Below are 23474 nucleotides of genomic sequence, written 5' to 3' on the forward strand. Positions count from 1 at the left end.
TCAACAGTTTAAAAGTCTCGATCATATCACCTCTCCTTCTATCCACCAAACTCTGCAGTCCACATTCCCTCAGTCAATCCTCATAACTCATATTGTACAGTCCTGAAACCATCTTTGTTATCTGCCTCTGTACCCTTTCCACAGTCAATTTATCCCCTTCAAATCCTGGGTTTTGAAGGGGATAAAATCTGAGAACAGTAGTCTAAGTGTGGTCTGATCAGGGCCTTATACAATGGAGTGATAACTCTTTTATCTCTGCAGGTCAGCATCCTTCTCAGTATTGCAGCAATCTTCTGAGTTACCCTCACGACTTTTGCAATATGCTCCCTGAATTTCAGTTTTCTATCAATCATCACCCCCAGATCAAATAAATGATATTCTTTATTAAATTTCACACACATTATAGTATAAAATAAATTAGATATAATAAAAAATAACTACTGAACATTCTAGTATTCACAAAAATAGAAGGCTTATCTGTAGAACACGTGCAACACCTCTTCTGCTCTGTTCTACACTCATAGGATTCCAAGGGATATTATGGATACTAAGACAAATGATGTGAAGTCATCAGCCTGTAATATATAAGTAGCTTAGTCATGTAGATACTTCACATGCTTGCTTATACTTGGATAAAAGGATTAAACAAGAATATAATTTCTTGTTTTTGTTAATTGCTTGTGGAAACCACATAAAAAGTAAAGTACACAGCAATGTTGCGTACTTGTTCTGATTTGAACTAAACACAAATAAAGAGCAGTGTTTACAAAGAAATTCTTGAATTAACATTGTCATTTTTAAATGCATTCAACATGAGGCAATGAATATAGGAATGAGATATCAGGTGTGCAGTTCATTGATATAAGATATTGCATAGTTTGTCTAATAGCATAATCCATTAGTATGTAGATACTTTATGTATCTCCACAGAGTTGACTTAAGATTACACCTGAGTTTTTGTTACATTTCATCAAACATCACTCGCTTTTATTGATGATAATATAAAACAAAGAAATAATGTATATTAAACTAATTTAATGTATATTAAACATCAGAACTAATTAAATAGAATCATTTGAATGAAACATCTCATTCTCCAAGACAGCAGCCAGATAACTCCAAGGGCAGGCATGGTTTCCTTACCTTACATCAAAAATATTACAGACAGAATAGAAAAATCTTAACAATATAACTTAAAAGTTGCCTTTCTACTGCTATGAAAGGTGTCCATAATATTAAGATCACCATAACAACCTCTTCTGCTTATGAAGAGAGTAAGAGTATACAAAATCTTTTGTAACTGCAGTGTTTGTTATGTTGGACAAATTGGTCCATCAAGGTGAACATGCCAGAGATGTGGAGAAAAAAACCTGTGCATATATCTAGACTAAATTTTCACACCACCAGTGGAAAACATTAGATTAATTTGCAATACATCAAAGACGGAAATTTTAACTCTAATATATTTCTTGGTAAGTGTAATTTTACTTAGTAACCAAGTGGTTTCTAGATTTGTAGCATAGATGAATTCTGTCTTCTGTGTGTATGAAAGTATTAATTAATACTTTCATGCAGAATCATATTAGTTTATAAATTATTCATCTTTTGTTCATGTATTTGAAAGTTTGATTTATTTTCATTTCACTTCATCACAATAATTATTAGCTAGTGATGTTATTTTCCCCTGTAGTAATAAAAGATTTGTCATGGTATTTTGTTATGTAAATTTAGGTTTTCTGTCATCTTCAATACTGGAATTCTTTACGCCAGTCCTTTGTAAGCTATCATGATTTTGAACTTTCGGAAACTTGCCAGTGCTCTCTTGATCCTTTGTCATCAGTAAATGCTGACCAGATAGCTCCTGTTTCAGAACTGTGGAGGGTTGTATTAGATTGTAGAAATGATGAGTAAGTTGTTTAAATGGTACAATAGTAACATTGCTATTAACAAACTGATTAATTATGAATGCCAGGATATTAAATAAAGCATCATATGCATTTTCTTCTATTTATTTAGTTACATTTAAAGTGACCCCCCTCCTCTGTGTGTGTGTGCATGCATGCACATGTGTGCTTCCACCCAACCATTCTGTTTACGTGTCTATAAATATTTTCAGATCACTGAAAGCAGACATGAAGATAGCAAATAATAGCATAAAATTTGCAAGGCTAGTTTTCAGTATATTTCAGTTTGCAATTTGAAGATCTCACAGTAATCTTTTCATTTATAATTCTAAAAGTATAAGATTAGTATATATATTATATGGAAATATAAATAAATACAAAGTCTTTATTATATAAAATGTTTAAAATTTTGTAAAGGAAGTTTTAATATATGTTTCAGTTTGCAAAAAAAAAAAAAAAAAAACTCTCCCATTTTTATGGAAATTATAGACATTCACTTCTTCCTTAGCTTACTGAACCTCTAAGATTCTTTGCTGCAAGATCAAGTTCTTCCATTATTTTCTCTCTTTAGTTCCTTTCCATCAGGCCTCTTCTTGAACATTTGTTTAGCCATTCTCTCCGCCCCACTTTTTCACATGTTCAAGACATCTCAGTCTACAAAGTTCTGACTTCATTAGTTACAGTTCGTTCATATAGTTCTTGATTGTCTTCTTCTACATTCATCTGTTGTGTTATCTCTTAAAGGTCCAAAGATTTTTCTGAGTGTTTTATTTTTGAAGATTTGCAAAGCTTTTGCATCTTGGTCTGTGATGCTCCAGATTTCTACTCCATATAGTAGAAATCTGGAGCATCACAGACAATTATTAGACCTATTAAACAATAGGTCTAATGATTGTCTTGTATATTTCTGTTTTAAATCTGCTTCACAGATTTTTGGAAGATAATAAATGATTTAGTGAATGATAAAATCTATTGGAGGCATGTATTATTATTATTATTACCCAAGACTCCATGAAGTCAAAGACTCATCTAGGAGGTCCTTTTATCAAACACACAGCTCATCATACTATGCTTTAAACACACTCAAATTCTCTGCAGATACCATACTCTCTAGGCAAGGCATTCCAATCATTCACAACTCTGCATGAAAAAAACCTGCTTCTCACTCCCCTATCCTCCTTATACAGCTTCCAGGGATGACCTCTGGTTCTCCCCTGATCTCCCACTATTTTCTGTAGAACCTCTCCAACATTGATCCTATAACAACCCCTTAATAACTTTTAGGTTTCTATCATATCTCCCCCTCCTCCTGCTGTCGACCAGACTCTGCAAGTTGCATCTTCTCAATCTTTCCTCATATTCGACATTCCAGAGGTCAGAAACTACCTTAGTCAGGTGCCTCTCTAGCTTGTATTTCTTGTACTAATTTTATTATCTTGAGTAATCAATATTTTAAGATATTTGAAGGAAGCGGCATTTTTAAATTTCAGATTATCAATGGTAAACTGGTCATTTCCACCTTAGTTGTGTGTGTGTGTGTGTGTGTGTGTGTGTGTGTGTATATATATATATATATATATATATATATATTGTTATTAGGATTGACTCGGGATGTATACATTTATAAAATTAATATTTAACTGACTAGAACCCAAGAAAGTATAACACAAAAAACTTTAATAAATCACGACTAGTTTCATCGGTGTCCCGACTTCTTCAGGTGAGTAAGAAATAACACAAAACTTATAAAACTAACAAGGTAAAAAGCATGGACTTTCCAGCTTAATAAAAAGAAGAAGAATTGCAACAGTCATATTTGAATTGGTGACTGCGTGCTATTGTTAGCATGAGTTGAATGTGTGTGACAGCTAATTTTAGAGTGCCAGTACTGGATTACCGCACTATGGGAATCAGGCAAATTGTAGCTCAGATTGTTGTTCGTGTGTGAAGGGTCCAGAACTAGTTCTTTGGATTCTATAATTCGTCTTTCAAATTCATCCTTGCATATATATAAATTGGTTGTGCGGTCCCGATAAACTTGGTGTTGACATTCTTCGAGGTTAGAGTTGGCAGAGAAAAGAACATGACTGGAAAGGGCACTTGCTTGTGTTCTATTGTAGGAGATGTCACGTCTATGTTCCTCAAGACGTAATGAAATAGATTTATCTGTCTGGCAAAAATAAGGTCGACCACACTCGCACATAACTTTATAAACACCAGGAAAATGCAGTTGGTTGTGTTTTGGTTGACTCAGAAAAGAACGAGGTTTTGGCAGAGTTGTATAGTCGGTCTTTATGTTGAATTTCTTCATAATCCTAGATAGTTTGGGGGTAAGAGATTTGGGGTGTTTGTCTCGTAACATCACTAAACGTTTGAGACCATGCCAACAACCTCGACAAGAAGATGAATCCAACCTATCACTCACATACAGTTACCATTTATTAGCTCTCTTACACATTTCCTAGGAAATGTGTTTTTACATTATGGAAAATACCTAAGAATAGCGATCAGAACTTTACCAACTTTGCTGCGAGTTCTCTGGTATTGTACTACGTACTAGGGTCACTTGCATTAGCTCACGCTAGTGGTCGCCGATACTTTATAGTTTACTATATTCGGCATGAAACTCTCTGATTCCAATCTTTGAGTTTCTTATTCAGTTTTAAAACAATGTGGGATTTAGTATCCCCTTAATTTTAATAAATATACTATATTTTGAGGTATTCCAAATTCATCTAGTACTTCCCAAAGGCCTTCTCTATGAATGCTGTCATATGCTTTTCTAAGATCTATAAATAAAATATGGAGATGCTGATTATATTCCCATTTATTTCCTTATATTTGTGGTAAAATTCCGGTCAGCTGAACTACTTCTTCAGAATCTTGCATGATATCCACCTGTATTTTCTTCAGCTTAAGTAAGATTCTCTTTAGTATATTAGATACAATTTTTTAACCTGTTGATAGGAGCAACATCCCTCTGTAATTTTTATATTAGTTTTTGTTTCCTTTTTATATATATATTAGTATGATTAGTGATTCTTTCCATTTTCAAGGTATCTCTCTCTCTCTCTCTCTCTCTTTTCATTTTCCCATATTGTGATACTGCATTGAATGTAATATGTCTAATAATTACATACAGCTGTCAATGTTTATTTTTTATTTCTAATAAATTTAAAATTTTAATTAAATTTTAATTTAACATGGTGTAATTTAATTTTAATTTAAATAAACTTTTAAATTTATATTTATTCATTTCTCTCTGTCACTCACTCACTCTACACACACAGAAGAAAATAGTAGCAGGCAATGTAAGATTTGTTTCCGGAAGAGAAAACACGTGTAATAGAATTAAAATTATTTAAAGAATTAGAAAATAGAACTATCAAAATTGTTTATAAAAAGATGTATATGTTGGTCATTGGGACTAAGATATTAAGGAAAATAATAATGCTCGCATAATATGGAATAATCTTCCTACAAACTAGATGTTTTATAGGAACAAGTGGTAGATTTATTGTGAATTGAATGATGTTTAGCACATGTTAAAAAATATAGAATATATTGACTCCTATTTATTTCTTTTGTTATGTGGACTTTATTATTATTATTATTATCTGACCTCTATGGAGTCAAAAGATTCATTCATTGCAGGAGGTCCATGCTCTCTCAAGCCAAAAGATCATCGAGCTGTACCTTGAACCAATTCAATTTCCCGACTTGCCACACCTTCAAGCAGTGCATTCCATTTGCCAGTTATACTCCATGCAAAGAACCTGCTTCTTACTCTCCTGCTCACACCCTCCCTATACAGTTTCCATGGATAGCCTCTGGTTCTACCTTCTACTTTGTGAAATATCTTCTCCACATTAATCTGGTAATAATCCCTCACCAATTTGCATGTCACAATCATATCTCCTCTTCTTCTTCTTCTATTCATAAGGTAAGGCTCTGTAAGTTTCATTTCTTCAATCTTTCCTCATATCCAACATTCCATAGACCTGATGCTAACTTTGTAAACCTTCTCTGATACATCTGCATCCCTGGGAAAACGAGGTGACCAAATTTGTGCACAGTAGTTCATATGTAGTCTGATCATCCCCTCTATAAGGGATGTTCTTTCAATTTTAGCAATGTGACTCCTAAACTTCAAGTCTCCGTCCACCATCACACCCAGATCTCTTATTCCAACCTTGCCTACCAAATTTCAAGAGCTTGCACTTTACAACATTGAATTGACATCTCCAATCATTTGGCCACTCACGTAATCTATTCAGATCCTCCTGCAAGGCTACAACATCTACTGTACTTCTCATGGTCCTTCCCAACTTTGCATCATTGGCAAACAGCTGCACATCTCCAGTTAAGCTGGTCCCAATATCATTAACATATAAGTTAAACAATAATGGTCCCAAAACATATCCTGTGGCACTCCATTAGTGATGTTCCTCTTTTGGGATATCACTCCTTCATATATAACCTACTGATACCTGTCTGGTACACCACTGTATATGCATCCAATTAATTTGTCACCTTGTTGCAATACGTAATCAGATTTTGGAAACATGATGCCCCCCCCCCCCACAACAAGCCTATGCTCTCCATCATAAAGAATACTTCTATTATCAACCCACTTCTGAATTCTAGTCCTCACCAAATTCTCTAATACCTTAACAATTCCAGACACACAGATTTGCCTATAATTTGTAGTCTTAGCCTTATCTCCCACTCCCACTTTACAACATTGAATGGGACACAACCTGTTGCAATGCTCATGTTAAATAGTTCTGCCAAGATACCATTAATTCCATAGGGCATTCACTATCAGATAGAGAATAAAAGATCAATCAACAGCATTTAAAAGTGCATCTATTTACTTTTTTGTGTGTTACATTCACAGTTGAGTATACAGGTAGAACTAGTAAGCTCCATTGTTCGAGTCTTCCAACAATGGAGTCACATTACATTATGCAAAAAAGAGGTAATTGTGATCAAAATGATTCCAAGACTGAAAAACAGAGAAAAGCTATAATACCGGAAGAAAAATTAGAAGTTATAAAGAGGTATGAATGTAAGAAAGTTGTAAAAGTGCAGCGAGAATGTCGACAACTAAGATAACACAGATAAGGGCACCAATTATGGAGAAATTGGAAAGGATGTTGGCCCAATGGATTGAACATGAAAATTAACATGCTGTTCCGTTATCCACATTGATTATCCAGGCTAAAGCAAAAATTTTGTTTGATCATTTCTATTATTATTATTATATTATCGAGGGGTGCTTAAGGGTCAAAGCTGTATAACTGAGAGGAGACCTCCACATAGCCTTTAAAGGAATGCAGAGAACCGACCAGGGCTTCTGACCTAATGTCCAGTCCTCACCTTCTCGTGGTGCACCCTATTGGTTATCTGCCTGGATACTGAACGAACGAGGATGGGCTGGAAATTTGGGATTTAGCTGACCAAATTGTATTCTTATTGGCTTAAATCAAAATACAAAATGATGGTACAACATGACAAAATTTCATGCTGGCTGGGGCGTCACCCAGTTAAACAAGGCCCCCGCTGTTTTCGCCAGGGAACCAGAGCAAACAGTGAAGTCAGCTACTGGAACAAATCTGAAAGCACACCCCAACTCAACATCACCAGAGTTAAAGATCGGTACTGTCAACATAAGAAGTCTGAATGGCAAAGAAATGGAGTTAGCTGAGGAATTACATACGTACTAGATCGACATAATAGGGGTGACTGAAACAAAAAAGACAAAAACTGGTGAGATCTTTCTTAGCAATAAATACAAAATGTTATATCAAGCAATGACAATCAAGGAAAAGAAGCCATAGAATTCAACACTAAATACGAGGCTAATCTTCTTGAATGGCAGGCAGTCTCAAGTAGTGTGATGTGGGCAAATATCAGAATTGGAAACTGGACAATGAGACTTATTTGTGCCTATAGTCCCACAGAAGGTTCTACTAAGGTAGAAGTGGAAGAATTTTTTGAGGCTTTAGAGCATAGGTTCCCAAAGTGGGCGGTACTGCCCCTCCATGGTGGGCGCTGAAGCCTTCTAGGGGGGAGGGCTATAGTGGGATCAGAAGCATTTGGATTCTAAAGAGCCACCGACATTGACATTGTCAGCATCCAGGAATGCGTTAGCAGAGCTAATCTCAGGTGGTATGGTCACTTAAATAGAATGGGAGAGGAAAGATTAGCAAAACAAGTATTATCTGCCAGGTTGGCAGGAAAATGACCCAGAGGAAGACCAAGATATAGGTGCATTGATACGGTACAAAGTGTCTTAGATGATAGAAATATAAGATCTGATAATGTTGGAGTCTTGACAAGTAACAGACTGATTTGGAGGAAAATTGTAAATAGGAAGTTAGTAATGATGTAATTTTTTCATGTGGTACTATCATATCCTGTACACCCCTTGAAGGTACATGGCAGGAATTTGATGATGATGATGTTGGTGAGAGCCACCAACCCCTAGACCGCCTGAAAGTCAGGCGGTCTAGGGATCGGTGGCTCTTTATAGAAGAAATTAATAATATATATTTAAAAATTAATTATTTTCATGATTTTGCGATTAGATAATCATTTGAAATTTAAATATTGCATTTTAATTCATCTTATGCTCGTCTTACACGATCAATTTTTTAATCAATTTTCTATTTCAATTATTTAATCATTTGAAAATTTACCATGTCAGATAGAAATAGATGTCAATTTTCTATGTCAATGAGAAAATAGAGCATGTATATACGTGTGTGTAGTAGGTTATGTTTACAGTAGCAAATATATTCATTATATTTCATTTCAAAATATATATAAAATATAAAACCACTTTTCTAATTGATTTGTACAAAAATAAACCCAATTTTATATAATTTAATATTACAAGTAAAAATAATAATGGCAAGAAAGAAATAAAATCATAAATTTTAGTTAGCCTAGCTCTAGTTAGCAATATAAGTACTAACTTATATTGCTAACTAGAGGGAAAAAACAAAGCAAATATTATTCGAAACTTATTATACTGTTTTCTGTGGTTATGTTTTGTTTTTTTGTTGTTTATATCTTCTGTAATTATTTTATTTATTAATTATTATTTATAATTATTCGGACAATGTCATGGTCGGACGAACAAAATGCGCTTGCGTGCAAAATAAAAAATTGAACGTGTCATACAGGATGTTTTAACTTCTATTTTTTATATACTTACAAAATTTATGTCTTGCAAAGTGGGCGGTGGCCGGAAAAAGTTTGTGAACTTATGCTTTAGAGAAAGTAACTGACACAATGAAATAGGAAAAGTTGGTCCTTGTTGGGAATCTAAATAGCAGAGTAGGAAATGATTGTCAGACATACAAAAATATTTTGGGAAAATTTGGAGAAAAGAGCAAAGCTAATAATAATGGCAAATGCCTGTTGGATTTCTTCTCAGGACATGGACTGGTTATTATTAACACCATGTTCCAACATAAAAATGTGCACAAATTCACATGAAGAGAATAGGCAAGGAATAAGAAAAGTCTCCTTGACTGTGTTATTGTTGATAGTGATGTTTTCTCCCTGGTTTAGGACACCAGAGTGTACAAAGGATTTGAAATTGGAAGGGATCACTATTTAGTCTTGATCAGGTTAAAACTGAATTTCATATTGAAAAGAATGACATGTAAGAAAGTTTTAAAACGAATAAAAGTTGAGCAGCTCTCAGATGTGAACTGTAGACTGAAATACACAAAGATTATTGAAGAAAAAATGAAAGAGTTTGGGAATAGGAACCAAACTTTGGAAATTCAGTGGCAAACCTTGAAGAAAACCCTGATTGATTCAGCCAGAGAGGCTTGTGGTGAGGTTGTCTGCAAGGATACAAAAATCAGAACTCCATGGTGGACACAGGAAGTTAAACAGGCAGTGAAGGAATAGAAGAAAGCATCTCAAAAGTTCCTGGCAAATAAGACAGCTTGTGCTCTTAGAGAATACAGAGACAAATGTAAGAAAGCTAAGCACTGTGTAAAACTAGCTAAACAAAAGTCATGGGAGGACAGATATTCTGGAGATGTTTCTGTGAGATTCTTGAAGAAGCTTAGAAATGGAGGAAAGAGTACTGTACAAGGAGTTAGAGATGATAAAGGTGACGTGAAAACGGGAGAAAAAGATATCCTTGAGGTATGGAGTAATTACTTCTAAAAATTGTTAAATGAAACAAGCAGTCATTGCACACTGGTAAAAAACACTGACCAGGCAATCAGTCAAGAATACATACTTGAAGTAGAAAAGGCCATCAAAGGCTTGAAATGTGGAAAGGCAGCTGGAGTAGATGATATTTGACCATAAATGCTGAAGTATGGTGGTATAAAAGTCTTACAGTGGCTGCTCTGTATAGTTCAGAAGGCCTGGACAGAGGGACTAATTCCCGATGATTGGAGTAGAGCTCTCATTGTACCCATATATAAAAAGGTAAATAAAACTGAATGTGAGAATTACAGAGGTATTTCCCTACTGAGTGTTCCTGGTAAGATTTATGCAAGTATACTTGAGAAACGGTTGAGAAGAATTGTGGAAGAAAAACTTTTTGAAGAACAAGCTGGATTCAGGCCAAATAGAGGCTGTCTGGATCAGATCTTCACCTTACGACAAATAGTGGAGAAATCCTGAGAATATAACAAAGATCTGTATTAAAGTTTTGTCAATCTGGAAAAGGCATATGACAAGGTGCTAAGAGAGATGCGATTCAGTACACTACAGTGGTGTCAATGGGGCATTATAATCAAGCAATACTTAGTCTTTATTTGAGTTGTGAGTCAGCAGTTAGAATTGAAGGAAGTATACACGAAGATGGTTTAATATTAAATCTGGTGTCAGACAATGATGTATATTATCTATATGGATCACATTATGAAGGAAAGTGGTATTAAACCTGATATCAAAATTGAAGTGTTAATCTCAGCTCTTAGCTTTATGTGGATGATGTTCATAACATCATCCGCATAAATAAATCTGCTACAAGTCTGCAAGATTCCCTGACAAAATTGAATAACTGTTGTAATAGATATGGTATGAAGGTGAGCATTAAAAATACAAAGACAATGAAAATAGGCAGAAACATAGAAAATATCAGCTGCATTGTTAATGGAGAACCTATAGAACATGTAAAACATTTCAGCTACTTAGGCATAATTTTTAGTGAAGATGGTAAGTTTAATATGGAAATAGACAACAGAATCAACAAAGCGGGTATTATTATTATTATTATTACAGGCGACTCCAGGGAGTCCTTAGACTCGTCGAGGAAGGACCTAAACATCATGTCCACACAACTATACGACATTCTCACAGTATCTATCATACCTTGCCTTGAACTCACTCACCGTCATAGCACCCACAACAGACTCTGGCAGCTTATTCCACTCATTTACCACTCTAAAAGTAAAGTACCCAGCTCTAACACCCCTGCTAACCACACTCCTGCTCAGCTTCCATAGGTGTTCCCTAGTTCTCCCACCACCAGTCCTGATCTCAAAAATATCCTCTGAATTAATCCTATAGAAACCCTTGAGCAATTTGAATGTCTCGATCATATCTCCCCTTTTCCGCCTATCAACTACTGTGTCCAAATCTGGGCACAGTAGTTGAGATGAGGTACTATCAAGGCTCGTTACAGAGGTACAATAACTTGCTTGTCTCTGCTCGTCAAGGTATTTTTCAACAACCAAGTGAGTTGATGAGCTGATTCAGCTACTTTTGCAATGTGCCCCCTAAACTTCATCTCCCTATCCACCAACACTCCATAGTCAGTATCTCTACTATATCGACTGATTCAGTGACCTCCTTCCCATCATCATTCCTGAAAATCATTTTGCCGTGTACAGTGTTTTTTTTTTTTTGCTTGCAGCATATTGAAAGAACTGTTTGGGATTCTCTTTAGCTTGTATAGCTAGTTTCCTTTCATAATCCGCTTTTGCTTTTTTTTACCACACTCGTTACCATTCTGGCCTGCAGGTCACCTTTCTCCTTAAATTCCCTTCACAGTTGTTTCTTTTTTTGCAGCTCAAGCTTAATAGTGTTATTCATCCATTTAACCCCTACTCGTTTTACAATTCAGACCCTAGGTATACAATCAGCCATAACTTCCTGTAAATGCTCCTTGACCACTTCCCATGCTCTATCGACATCCAACCCTTGCAGTTGTACATGCCATGGCACTGATCCAAGCAATCTCCTAAGATTGTTATACTTGCCAGCATGGTAATTCCACATATACCCTGTCTTAATCGAAAATTCCACGCCTTTAGCCACCTCCCAGGTCAAGACCTGGGAGGTGGCTAAAGGTGTGGAATTTTCGCTAAAGGTGTAGAATTCTAATGGCAGGCCAAGACCTTATGATCACTCTCACCAATAGGTGGCAACATGGTCATATTCATTAGAGCCAAATTCTCAGATGCTATTACCAGGTCAAGCACTCTCACACCCCTAGTATTTTCAATTACATGCTGTCTCAGATAGTTATCCCTAAATAATTGAATAAAATCCATTTCCTTCCTCTCTTGTGTCCTCTCCTCTTTCCAGTCAGTGTTACCATAGTTGAACTCCCCCATAATAATTACCCTCCTTCCACTCATTTCATCAATTTGTTTATGCATACTATCTCCATCATCTATTTCATCACCTGGTCTATAGCAGCACCCAACTATATATTTTATTCTGCCAGTCTCAATCTCACACCAAATAGATGAGCTCTTTTCACTATCCTGCGATACAACTTCAATTCTGCTTACGCGATACAACTACAAGTTCTGCACAACCATTTTCACTTCATTCAGCAACACTTTTATCAGTCTCCGCAAACCAAATCCATTTAAATGGATTCGGTGTGTGTATGGTAGGAAGTCAATTGAATAAATTCATTTATTCAATTGACTTCCATTTATTCAATTTATTCAATTCTGGAATAAGAGAGAAAATAGTCGGCATGCTAAATTAGCTATATACAAGACAGTGTTCAAACCAGTTTTAACTTATGGATCCGAGAGCTGGGTCAGAAGTAAAACACTTGCCCAAAGATTAGAGACCACAGATATGAGAGTCCTGAGAAAGATTAGAGGCGTGAACAGATGGCATCAATGGCATTAAAAACGAGGATATTAGGAAAGACCTTGTCATTGTCAGCATCCAGGAATGTGTTAGCAGAGCTAATCTCAGGTGGTATGGTCACTTAAACATGGGCGAGGAAAGATTAGCAAAACAAGTGTTCTCTGGCACGTTGTAAGGAAAACGACCCAGAGGAAGACCAAGATATAGGTGAATTGATACAGTATACAAAGGGCCTTGGCCGATAGAAATATAAGATCTGATAATTTTGGAGTCTTGACAAGTAACAGACTGATTTAGAGGAAAATTGTAGATAGGAAGTTAGTAATGATGCAAATTTTTCATGTGGTACTGTCATATCCTGTACATCCCTTGAGGGTAGATGGCAAGAATTTGATAATGATGATTATTATTATTAACCAGGCCTCCATGGAGTCAAAAGACTCATCGCTGGAGGTCCTTCCTAGGAAGCACAAAGTCTGTCGAGGCTCATCATGGGAGGTTCCTCCTAGGAAACACAAAGTGTATCATACCACTCCTTAAACTAATTGACCGTTCTCACTCTCACCACTCTATCAGGCAATGCATTCCATGGTTCAACCACCCTTCATGCAAAGAAACCATTCCTCACACTCTTGCTCAGAGGTTCCTTTCGTAACTTCCAGGGATGGAACAGCTTAAAAGTCTCAATCATTTCACCTCTCCTTCTTCTATCCACCAACCTCTGCAGTCCACTTTCCCTCAGCCAATCCTCATAACTAACATTGTAGAGTCCTGAAACCATCTTTGTTATCCACCTTTGTACCCTTTCCACAGTTAATTTATTCCCTTTAAATCCTGGGGACCAAATCTGAGAACAATAGTCTAAGTGTGGTCTGATCGGTGTCTTATACAACAGAATGATAACTCTTTTATCTCTGCAGGTCAGCGTCCTTCTCATTATTGCAGCAATCCTCTGTGTTACCTTCACCACCTTTGTAATATGTCCACTAAATTTCAGGTTTCTGTCAATCTCCCCTACATTCTCCAGTATTGCTCCTCCAATAGAGTATGCAGCGTTAAATCGATGTATCGCAAACCTCAAGACATTACATTTTGCTGCATTAAACTGAAACCCCCATTCATTTGCCCATCCATCTAGCTTATTCAAATCCTCTTATAGGGCTACCACATCTGCACTATTACTGATAACCCTCCCCAGCTTCAAATCATCTGCAAACGGACTATCCCCTTGCAATCCACTGACAATGTCATTGATATAAAGGTTAAACAGTATAGGTCCCTGTACTGAGCCCTGTGGGACCCCACTTGTAACCCTCTGCCTCCTTGAAAACTGCCCCATCATTCACAACTTTCTGATACCTATCGGACAGCTAATCCTGAATCCAGTTGACCAACCTGACATCCAGACCCATGTTCTGCAAATTAAATATCAGCTTATCATGTGGCACCCAGTCAAATGCCTTCACGAATTCAAGAAAATGGCAGTATATGCCTTTCCCTCATCTACTGCTCTTGTTACTTTATTATAAAAAGCTAGCATATTACTAAAACAAGAACGCCCCTTCACAAATCCATGCTGACTCTCATCTGCCCAGTGCTGTATACGGTCCCTCACTAATTTCTCCAACATCTTAACAAGTATCGATGACACACAGACTGGCATATAATTAGACACTTCCAGTCTGTTACCACCCTTATGCAATGCAACTATCTTACCTTCCTTCCATTCCCTGGGCAACTTTCCTGTAGCCAGACTTTCATTGAAAAGCCAGGTCAAAGGAGCTGTCATTTCTTTACCACATTCTCTCAAAACTTGTTGTGAAATACCATCCAGTCCCGCAGCTTTACTGACATCCAGAGCACTCAGCATCTGGAATACACTCTCCTCTTGCACGTCTAAACCTTGAACCTGCCCTATCCCTCTAGTATTAAAATTTACTCCTCTAGGATGAAATACTCCAATAAAGTATTCATTGAACAATTCCTCTATGTCCTCTGCATCAGTCACTCTATTCCCGTTTTTTATCCCACAATGTCAATCTTCCACAGTCATTTCTCCTCCTAATGGCCACATAGCTAAAAAATTCCGTAGGCTTTTCTTTGGATCTTAGGGCCAATCTCTACTCATATTCCAGTTTTGCCTTCCTTACCATACTGGTCATTCTCCTGGCTTGTGTCTTATATTCTTCATGCAGCTTCTCTTCACCTGTTTCCATATATCTCTTCCATAGCCTCTTTTTCTCATGCAGTTCCTGTTTAATATTGTTTGCCATCCACTTTACTCCGAATTGTGTCCTCTTCTTCACTCATGGAATGCAGCTTACTATTGCTGCTAAAAAATATTCCTTCACAATTTCCAAGCCCTAGTGATATCCAGTCCCTCCAATTCCTCCCTCCATCAGACTTCCCCAAGTCCCATTTGCCATTCATCTTCCCAATTCAGACCATCTCCAAATACTTCACTATCATTCAACCTTTCCTTACTCCCAATACTATCATTATTTTATTCATATTTCTCTCACCCTCTATCATACCACTCATCTCTCTACATGAGGAATCTCCCATCTCTGACTCAACTAGGTCAGTTATAGTATTCTGTAATTCACCAAAGTCCTCCCATTACCCGCATTTTGCACACATGTATTCCCCCCCCCCCTTCTCTCACCTGCCACATATACAAACACTGGGACGCATACATTCCACAAGTCCCGTATGCTACAATATCTCGTATGATATCGCGTAGAATGGAGTCCTTAAATAGAGGAGGACTTGGTGATACACCATCTGCTATTGTAACTGCTGCTGCCACCATTATTCAAATTATACGGTCCCTCACTAATTTCTCCAACATCTTAACAACTACCGATGACATACAGACTGGCATATAATTAGACACATCCAGTCTGTTACCACCCTTATGCAATGCAACTATCTTACCTTCCATCCATTCCCTGGGCAACTTTCCTGTAGCCAGACTTCCATTGAAAAGCCAGGTCAAAGGAGCTGTCAGTTCTTTAGCACATTCTCTCAGTTGCAACTAAATATGTATAAGGGAGTATAACTATATAACTAAAAGTACAAGTGATTACAAACAAAACATTTAAGTGTACTAAGTATAAATAAAATAAAACTAAAACTAAATAATGAACTAAAACTAATAATGAAAACTTATGCATTTTTGGAAATTATGGAGACAACTACCGTGTTTGAATAAAAACTTTAGTTTACTATTACTAAAATTTTACAATTCGACGTTTCGACCTTTATGTCAAGGTCATCTTCTGGAGCGTACAAATATACACAAGAAACAAGCTATGCTATAATCATACTGGTTCGTTAAAGACACTAACTAACCGCTACCACAATTGTTGGCCTGACCTCTGGTGAAAAAAAAAAAAAAAAAAAAAAAACAGGCCAAAAAAATTCCAAAGAACTGTGGCTAGTGTCATTGGCATGGTAAGCAAGCCCAAAAAATTTGATGTAGTCTTGATATTCTTTAATTTTAATCTCTGCAGAATGACCTGTCTGTCCAAAATAGCAAACTCAACAGGAACAGTACACTTGATAAACTGCCGGCAACGAAGAGAGAAAGAGAAAGATGGTAATAATAATTATTTGCGAATGGTAGAAAAGAGGACAGTTTCTGGAATAGTTTTAAGATTGTGGTGTTATTAATTAAACTTGCAAGAACCTATGCTGTTTTGTTCTGATGTTCTTTTAAAGTACGCAACTCCTTTTATATTCGGTTGCAGTCTGGATAAGAGATAATATTTATCTAAAGGGGGCTGGTTACATCCATTCAATCTTCATGTTTATTTTAATTTTTCTAATGGCAAGGAATCAGGGGAACAAATTGACTGAGCTTTGCATATAAGTTTTGATAATACTTGTCATCTGTGATGGTATATGCCGATTTAGGGAAAATGGTACTTAAAAGTTGATTTTCTAGATGTGCCATAAAATAGTCTGCTAATGCTCAAGAGATAGGACACTCCATGGCTGTTTACTCAATATGTTTGTATAACTATTTTGCCAAATGAAAGAGCTTGCATTGCTGGTGAACTTAAATGAGTGAACAGTATCCATAGGGAATTTGGCTTGTAAGTATCTAAGAATTTCTTGAAGTGTATGTTGGTGAATAGGGACTCTGTTGAGCAAAATTCTTTTTATCTGGAATTATATAACAAATTGAGGGAACAGCAATAATGAGTCTTATTTCACCAGCTTTAGTGGACTGTTTTATGGAACATCTAGAAAGTCAACTTATAGATACTATCTGACCACAGATGTGAGAATCCTGGCTGGCACAATGCCAAGAAGAGTCAATTCATGTTGAAGGGGGGGGGGGGGGGGATAAGGCGATGTACAAATTCATCCCCAACATGCAAAATCACATACTTTATACCTAAAACTGTTGTACAAGCAAAATAGTTACCACTTTAAAAACTAGAATTTTCATAAAATAAAAGCTAATTTTCCGACATATAATAATAAACACTCATCATTGATTATCCAATTATCAGAATGGATTCGCTTTTTTCTTCCATAAGCAGAAGTTTCGAGGGGGTCTCTCATCTGTGGTCGAACAGTACCACTTTTCTTCAGCTACATATTTGACTTTGTTTTGTAGATCAAAATTTGGTCACACTCAAAGATTTAATTATTACAATTTCTTTCTGCCAGTAATGAAACCCTTTCGTTACTGGCAGATACATCCATTTCTTCTCATGTGATCCTTCATCACAGAACACAGGTACAGTGGTATCTCGCTAATCTGAATCTCTTTAGTCCGAACTCTCTAGTAATCTGAACTGCTTTTAAATGTAATTTCCCAAAATTATGACTTTACCACATCAATAAAAAATATAAGTTTGAAGAATATAGCATTCTCAGTTGCTACTGCTTGGGAAGCCGTCGAACCTGAAGCAATTCGAGCGTCAAGGAAAAAACTGTGGCCTTCTAGAAGTTACCAAGATAACTACATTGATACACCAAAAGAGGAAATTCAAAACTTGCATCATTTGGTTAAAAATATAAATCCAGATGTTGAAATTAAACAAACAGATGTCACAGAATGGATTACAGATAGAACCAAAAGTGAATTCAAAATCAAATCAGATGCTGAAATTATAAATATGATGCTACAGAATGAATTAGAAGACGATGATGACGATAAAGAACTCGAAGAAAAAAAAAGTAAAACACGAAGAGGCAGTTGACAGTTTTAATACGTGTATAGAATGGGCTAAGTAGAATGACACGCCATTCCACAAAATTTTATTGCTAATGCAGCTCCGAGAAGAAGCATTCGAAAAAAAAAATTAGCTTCCAAGAAGCAAAAGAAAATCAGTGACTTTTTTACAAAGAAATAAAAAAAACTTCTTTTTTGTGTATTGTGTACAAGAAAGTGATATTTTTTACACAAATTAAGTTATGTACTGAACTATGCAATTTTATTAAATCAGAATCCTCAACAACACAGGTACATACAAACTAAATATTTTACTAAAATAAACTTGTGTATTGTATTATTTTTTAAGTTTTACATTACAACAGTAGCTTTTTTTTTTCTATCAGTTACTTCATTTATTTACAGAATTAAATTGATGTACCATTAGAATCTGATTATTTTTGTCTAGTTATTGTTGTCTCTTGGGGAAAAATTCGATAATCCGAACTTTTCACTAATCCGAACGAGCACGGTTTTTATTAGTTCTGATTAGCGAGATACCACTGTATTATCAAAACTCTTATACTTCAAACTCTTATTTATAATTTTTTGCTGATTGGTCACTGACATTTGCAACACAGATGTTATTTCATTCAGTTTTGAGAACAGAGGATATGCCACCCATTATTGTAATTGGCTTGCAGACAATTTTTATGACCAGTTATAAACAGCGGCATTCCCTTTCCTGAATGTTGAAAGATTTTGATATCTGAAAATTCCTGATCATTTATGAATAGTTCCATGTTTAAAAATATGCAGCTTGGTCACTGACATTTGCTACACAGATGTTATAATTAGGCGTTCTTTGTCTGAGCTTTTCAACACATTCACGAATATTATTCTCCTCAGAATATTTCCACTATAAAATATTTATTCATGAAATATGCATAGAAAACTAAAATGACAAATTCCAGGAGAACCTCTTGCAGCCCAGTATAACTGATGCCAGTGCCCGGTACTTGGCCACAGCCTGGCAGTTGAGGAACACTGCTCTAGTGTCACGTAATCATGATTATTGATGATGTTTATTTCTGCAATAAACTAAACAACTATAGAATGAAAGGTTGTAGTGTATAATAATTTCAATAGTTCCATAATAAATATTTAATTTATGTTTAGCATAAATTAAATATTTATTATTTAATTTATCTTTGCTATGACCCACAATTTAAGAACTGCTGGTCTGGATATCCTACATATTTGCAGTGTTCTTGCTTGGACATATTATTCATCATCACTTCACTTCCATTGCAGTCATTGGTAGTGGTTATGATGATGATGCTAACAGTAAAAAAAATAATAATGATACTATTTTTGGATAGGTAAGCATTAGTATCTAATAATGCTTTGGTAAATACGTTGGGGTCTAAAATTGTTGGCATTAGTGAAAATTGACTCTCAGAGTTGGGTGTTGTAATCAGAATCGAGTGCAAAGGATACAGTATTTTTAGGAATGACAGAAGAAATAGGAAGGAGTAGTACTACTAATAATATCAGATGACTTGAGTCCAGTAGGATAGAAACACTTTTTTTTTTTTTCTCCTTCAAACAAAGTTAAATATCAAAATTAACACTGTAATACAAACATCCTTAGAATAGGTATAATTGATATATGAAAAAGAAGTGCTTAAGGGTCAAAGCTGTATAACTGAGAAGAGACTTCCACATAGCCTTTAAAGGAATGCGGAGAACCGACCAGGGCTTCGGATTTAATGTCCAATCCTCACCTTCTCGTGGTGCACCCTGTTGGGTATCTACTTTGATACTGAACGAACGAGGATGGGCTGGCAATTTGGAATTTAGCCGACCAAATTGTATTCTTATTGGTTAAACCAAAATAAAAAATGATGGTACAACATGACCAAATTTCATGCCGGCTGGGGCGTCGCCCGGTTAAACAAGGCCCCGGTTGTTTTTGCCAGGAAACCAGGGTGAACAGTGAAAAGTCAGCTACTGGAACAAATCTGAAAACAAACCCCAACTCAACATCATCAGAGTTAAAGATCGGCACTATCAATGTAAGAAGCCTGAATGGCAAAGAAATGGAGCTAGCTGAGGAATTAGATAAGTACCAGATCGACATAATAGGGGTGACTGAAACAAAAAAGACCAAGACTGGTGAGATCTTTCTGAGCAATAAATACAAAATGTTATATTCAGGCAATGACAATCAAGGAAAAGAAGGAGTAGCCATAGTATTCAACACAAAATACGAGGCTAATCTTCTTGAATGGAAGTCAGTCTCAAGTAGAGTAATGTGGTCAAATATGAGAATGGGGAACTGGACAATGAGACTTATTTGTGCCTATAGTCCCACAGAAGGTTCTACTAAGGTAGAAGTGGAGGAATTTCTTGACGCTTTAGAAAAAACAACTAACACAATGAAAAAGGAAAAGTTGGTCCTTGTTGGGGATCTAAATAGCAGAGTAGGAAATGATTGTCAGACATACAAAAATATTTTGGGAAAATTTGGAGAAAAGAGCAAAGCTAATAATAATGGCAAATATCTGTTGGATTTCTGCTCAGGACATGGACTGGTTATTATTAACACCATGTTCCAACATAAAAATGTGCACAAATTCACGTGGAGAGAAGAGGCTAGGAATAAGAAAAGTCTCATTGACTATGTTATTGTTGATAGTGATGTTTTCTCCCTGGTGCAGGACACCAGAGTGTACAGAGGATTTGAAATTGGAAGTGATCACTATTTAGTCTTGAGCAGGATAAAATTGAATTTCATATTGAAAAGAATAACATGTAAGAAAGTTTTAAAGCGAATAAAAGTTGAGCAGCTCTCAGATGTGAACTGTAGACTAAAATACAGAAAGATTATTGAAAAGAAAATGAAAGAGTTTGAGAACAGGAATCAAACCTTGAAGATTCAGTGGCAAACCCTGAAGAAAACCCTGATTGATTCAGCCAGAGAGGCATGTGGTGAGGTTGTGTGCAAGGATAAAAAAATCAGAACTCCCTGGTGGACACAGTAAGTTAAAGAGGCAGTGAAGGAAAAGAAGAAAGCATAGCAAAAGTTCCTGGCAAATAAGTCAGCTTTTACTCTTACAGAATACAGAGACAAATGTAAGAAAGCTAAACAGTGTGTAAAACTAGCTAAACAAATGTCATGGGAGAACTTTGGCAAGAATATAGAAAATAAATATCGAGAAGGTGGCAAAATATTCTGGAGGTTGTTGAAGAAGCTTAGGAATGGAAGAAAGAGTGCTGTAAAAGGAATTAGAGATGATAAAGGTGACATGAAAACAGGAGAAAAAGATATCCTTGAAGTATGGAGTAATTACTTTGTAAAACTGCTAAATGAAACAAGCAGTGATGACAGCACAGTGGTAAAAAACACTGACCAGACATGCAGTCAGGAATACATATCCATACTCGAAGTAGAAAAAAACCATCAAAGGCTTGAAATGTGGAAAGGCAGCAGGAGTACCAGAAATGCTGAAGTATGGTGGTATAAGAGTCTTACAGTGGCTGCACTGCATAGTTCAGAAAGCCTGGACAGAGGGACGAATTCCCGATGATTGGAGTAGAGCTCTCATAGTACCTATATATAAAAAGGGAAATAAAACTGCATGTGAGAATTACAGAGGTATTTCCCTACTGAGTGTTCCTGGCAAGATCTATGCAAGTATACTTGAGAAACAGTTGAGAAGAATTGTGGAAGAACAAGCTGGATTCAGGCCAAATAGAGGCTGTCAGGATCAGATCTTCACTTTATGACAAATAGTCGAGAAAGCATAGGAATATAACAAAGATCTGTATTTATGTTTTCGATTTGGAAAAGGCATATGACAAGGTGCCAAGAGAGAAGCTATTCAATACGCTGCAGTTATATGGTGTCGATGGGGCATTATATCAAGCAATACTTAGTCTTTATTTGAGTTGTAAGTCAACAGTTAGAATTGAAGGAAGTACAGGGAGATGGCTTAATGTTAAATCTGGTGTGAGACAAGGATGTACATTATCTCCTCTGTTATTCATTATCTATATGGATCACATTAGGAAGGAAAGTGGTATTAAACCTGATATCAAAATTAAAGATGTTAATGTCAGCTCTTTGCTTTATGCGGATGATGTTATGCTTCTAAATATATCCGCTACAAGTCTGCAAGATTCTCTGACTAAATTGAATAGCTGTTGTAATAGGTATGGTATGAAGGTCAGCAATAAAAAGACAAAGACAATGAAAATAGGCAGAATCATTGAAAATGTCAACTGTGTTGTGAATGGAGAACCTGTGGAACAAGTAAAACATTTCAGCTACTTAGGTACGATTTTTACTGAAGATGGTAAATTAAATATAGAAATAGACAACAGAATCAGCAACGCTGGTATGGTGGGAAGTCAATTGAATAAATTCATATGGAATAAGAGAGAAATTAGTCGGAACACTAAATTAGCTGTATACAAGACAGTGTTTAAACCAGTTTTAACTTATGGATCTGAGAGCTGGGTCAGAAGTAAAACACTTGACCAAAGAGTAGAGACCGAAGATATGAGAGTCCTGAGAAAGATTAGAGGTGTGAACAGATGGCATCAATGGCAATATCATATTAAAAACGAGGATATTAGGAAAGAACTTGACATTGTCAGCATCCAGGAGTGCATTAGCAGAGCTAATCTCAGGTGGTATGGTCACTTAAATAGAATAGGAGAAGAAAGATTAGCAAAACAAGTGTTCTCTGCCAGGTTGGCAGAAAAACGACCCAGGGGAAGACCAAGATATAGGTGGATTGATACGGTACAAAGTGCCTTAGACGATAGAAATATAAGATCTGATAATGTTGGAGTCTTGACAAGTAACAGACTGATTTGGAGGAAAATTGTAGATAGGAAGTTAGTAATGATGTAATTTTTTCATGTAATACTTTCATATCCTCTACACCCCTTGAGGGTACATCGCAGGAATTTGATGATGATGATGATCTTATTGGTCTTCCAGAGTAGTTACACTTTTTTAAATACTTTGATAAAAGTTTCATTGCTGAGTACTTTTCTGTTACAGTAAGTAGAATAAATACATTTTTTTTAGACAACAATATTACATTTTACTACTTGTGGTTCAGTACAAAGTTTAAATAATATCCTTGTAATTTGCATAACATCCAGTTGGTATAATCATTCATGTAGTGCTATTATTAATGATAATCACAGTGATAATTTACCATATATAATTCAAACTTACATAAATTAATTAATAATATAGCTATTCACATTTTTTTCTTCAA

The 23474-nt window shown here is 36.0% G+C and overlaps 1 protein-coding gene across 1 annotated transcript in view; it reads left to right on the forward strand.

Moving 5' to 3' along the window:
- Nucleotides 1–23474, forward strand: part of Vps13B (vacuolar protein sorting 13B) — a 1316993-nt gene that overhangs the window by 665228 nt on the left and 628291 nt on the right. The window contains exon 27 of the mRNA XM_090406926.1: nt 1732–1907. Within this exon, the coding sequence (XP_090263052.1) occupies nt 1732–1907 (176 nt within the window). The remainder of the gene's footprint in view (nt 1–1731; nt 1908–23474) is intronic.

Source organism: Typopeltis vanoorti, chromosome 17 (genome assembly GCF_054136105.1).
Source record: "Typopeltis vanoorti isolate ZY-2024b chromosome 17, IOZ_Tvanoo_1.0, whole genome shotgun sequence".
Taxonomy (NCBI): domain Eukaryota; kingdom Metazoa; phylum Arthropoda; class Arachnida; order Uropygi; family Thelyphonidae; genus Typopeltis; species Typopeltis vanoorti.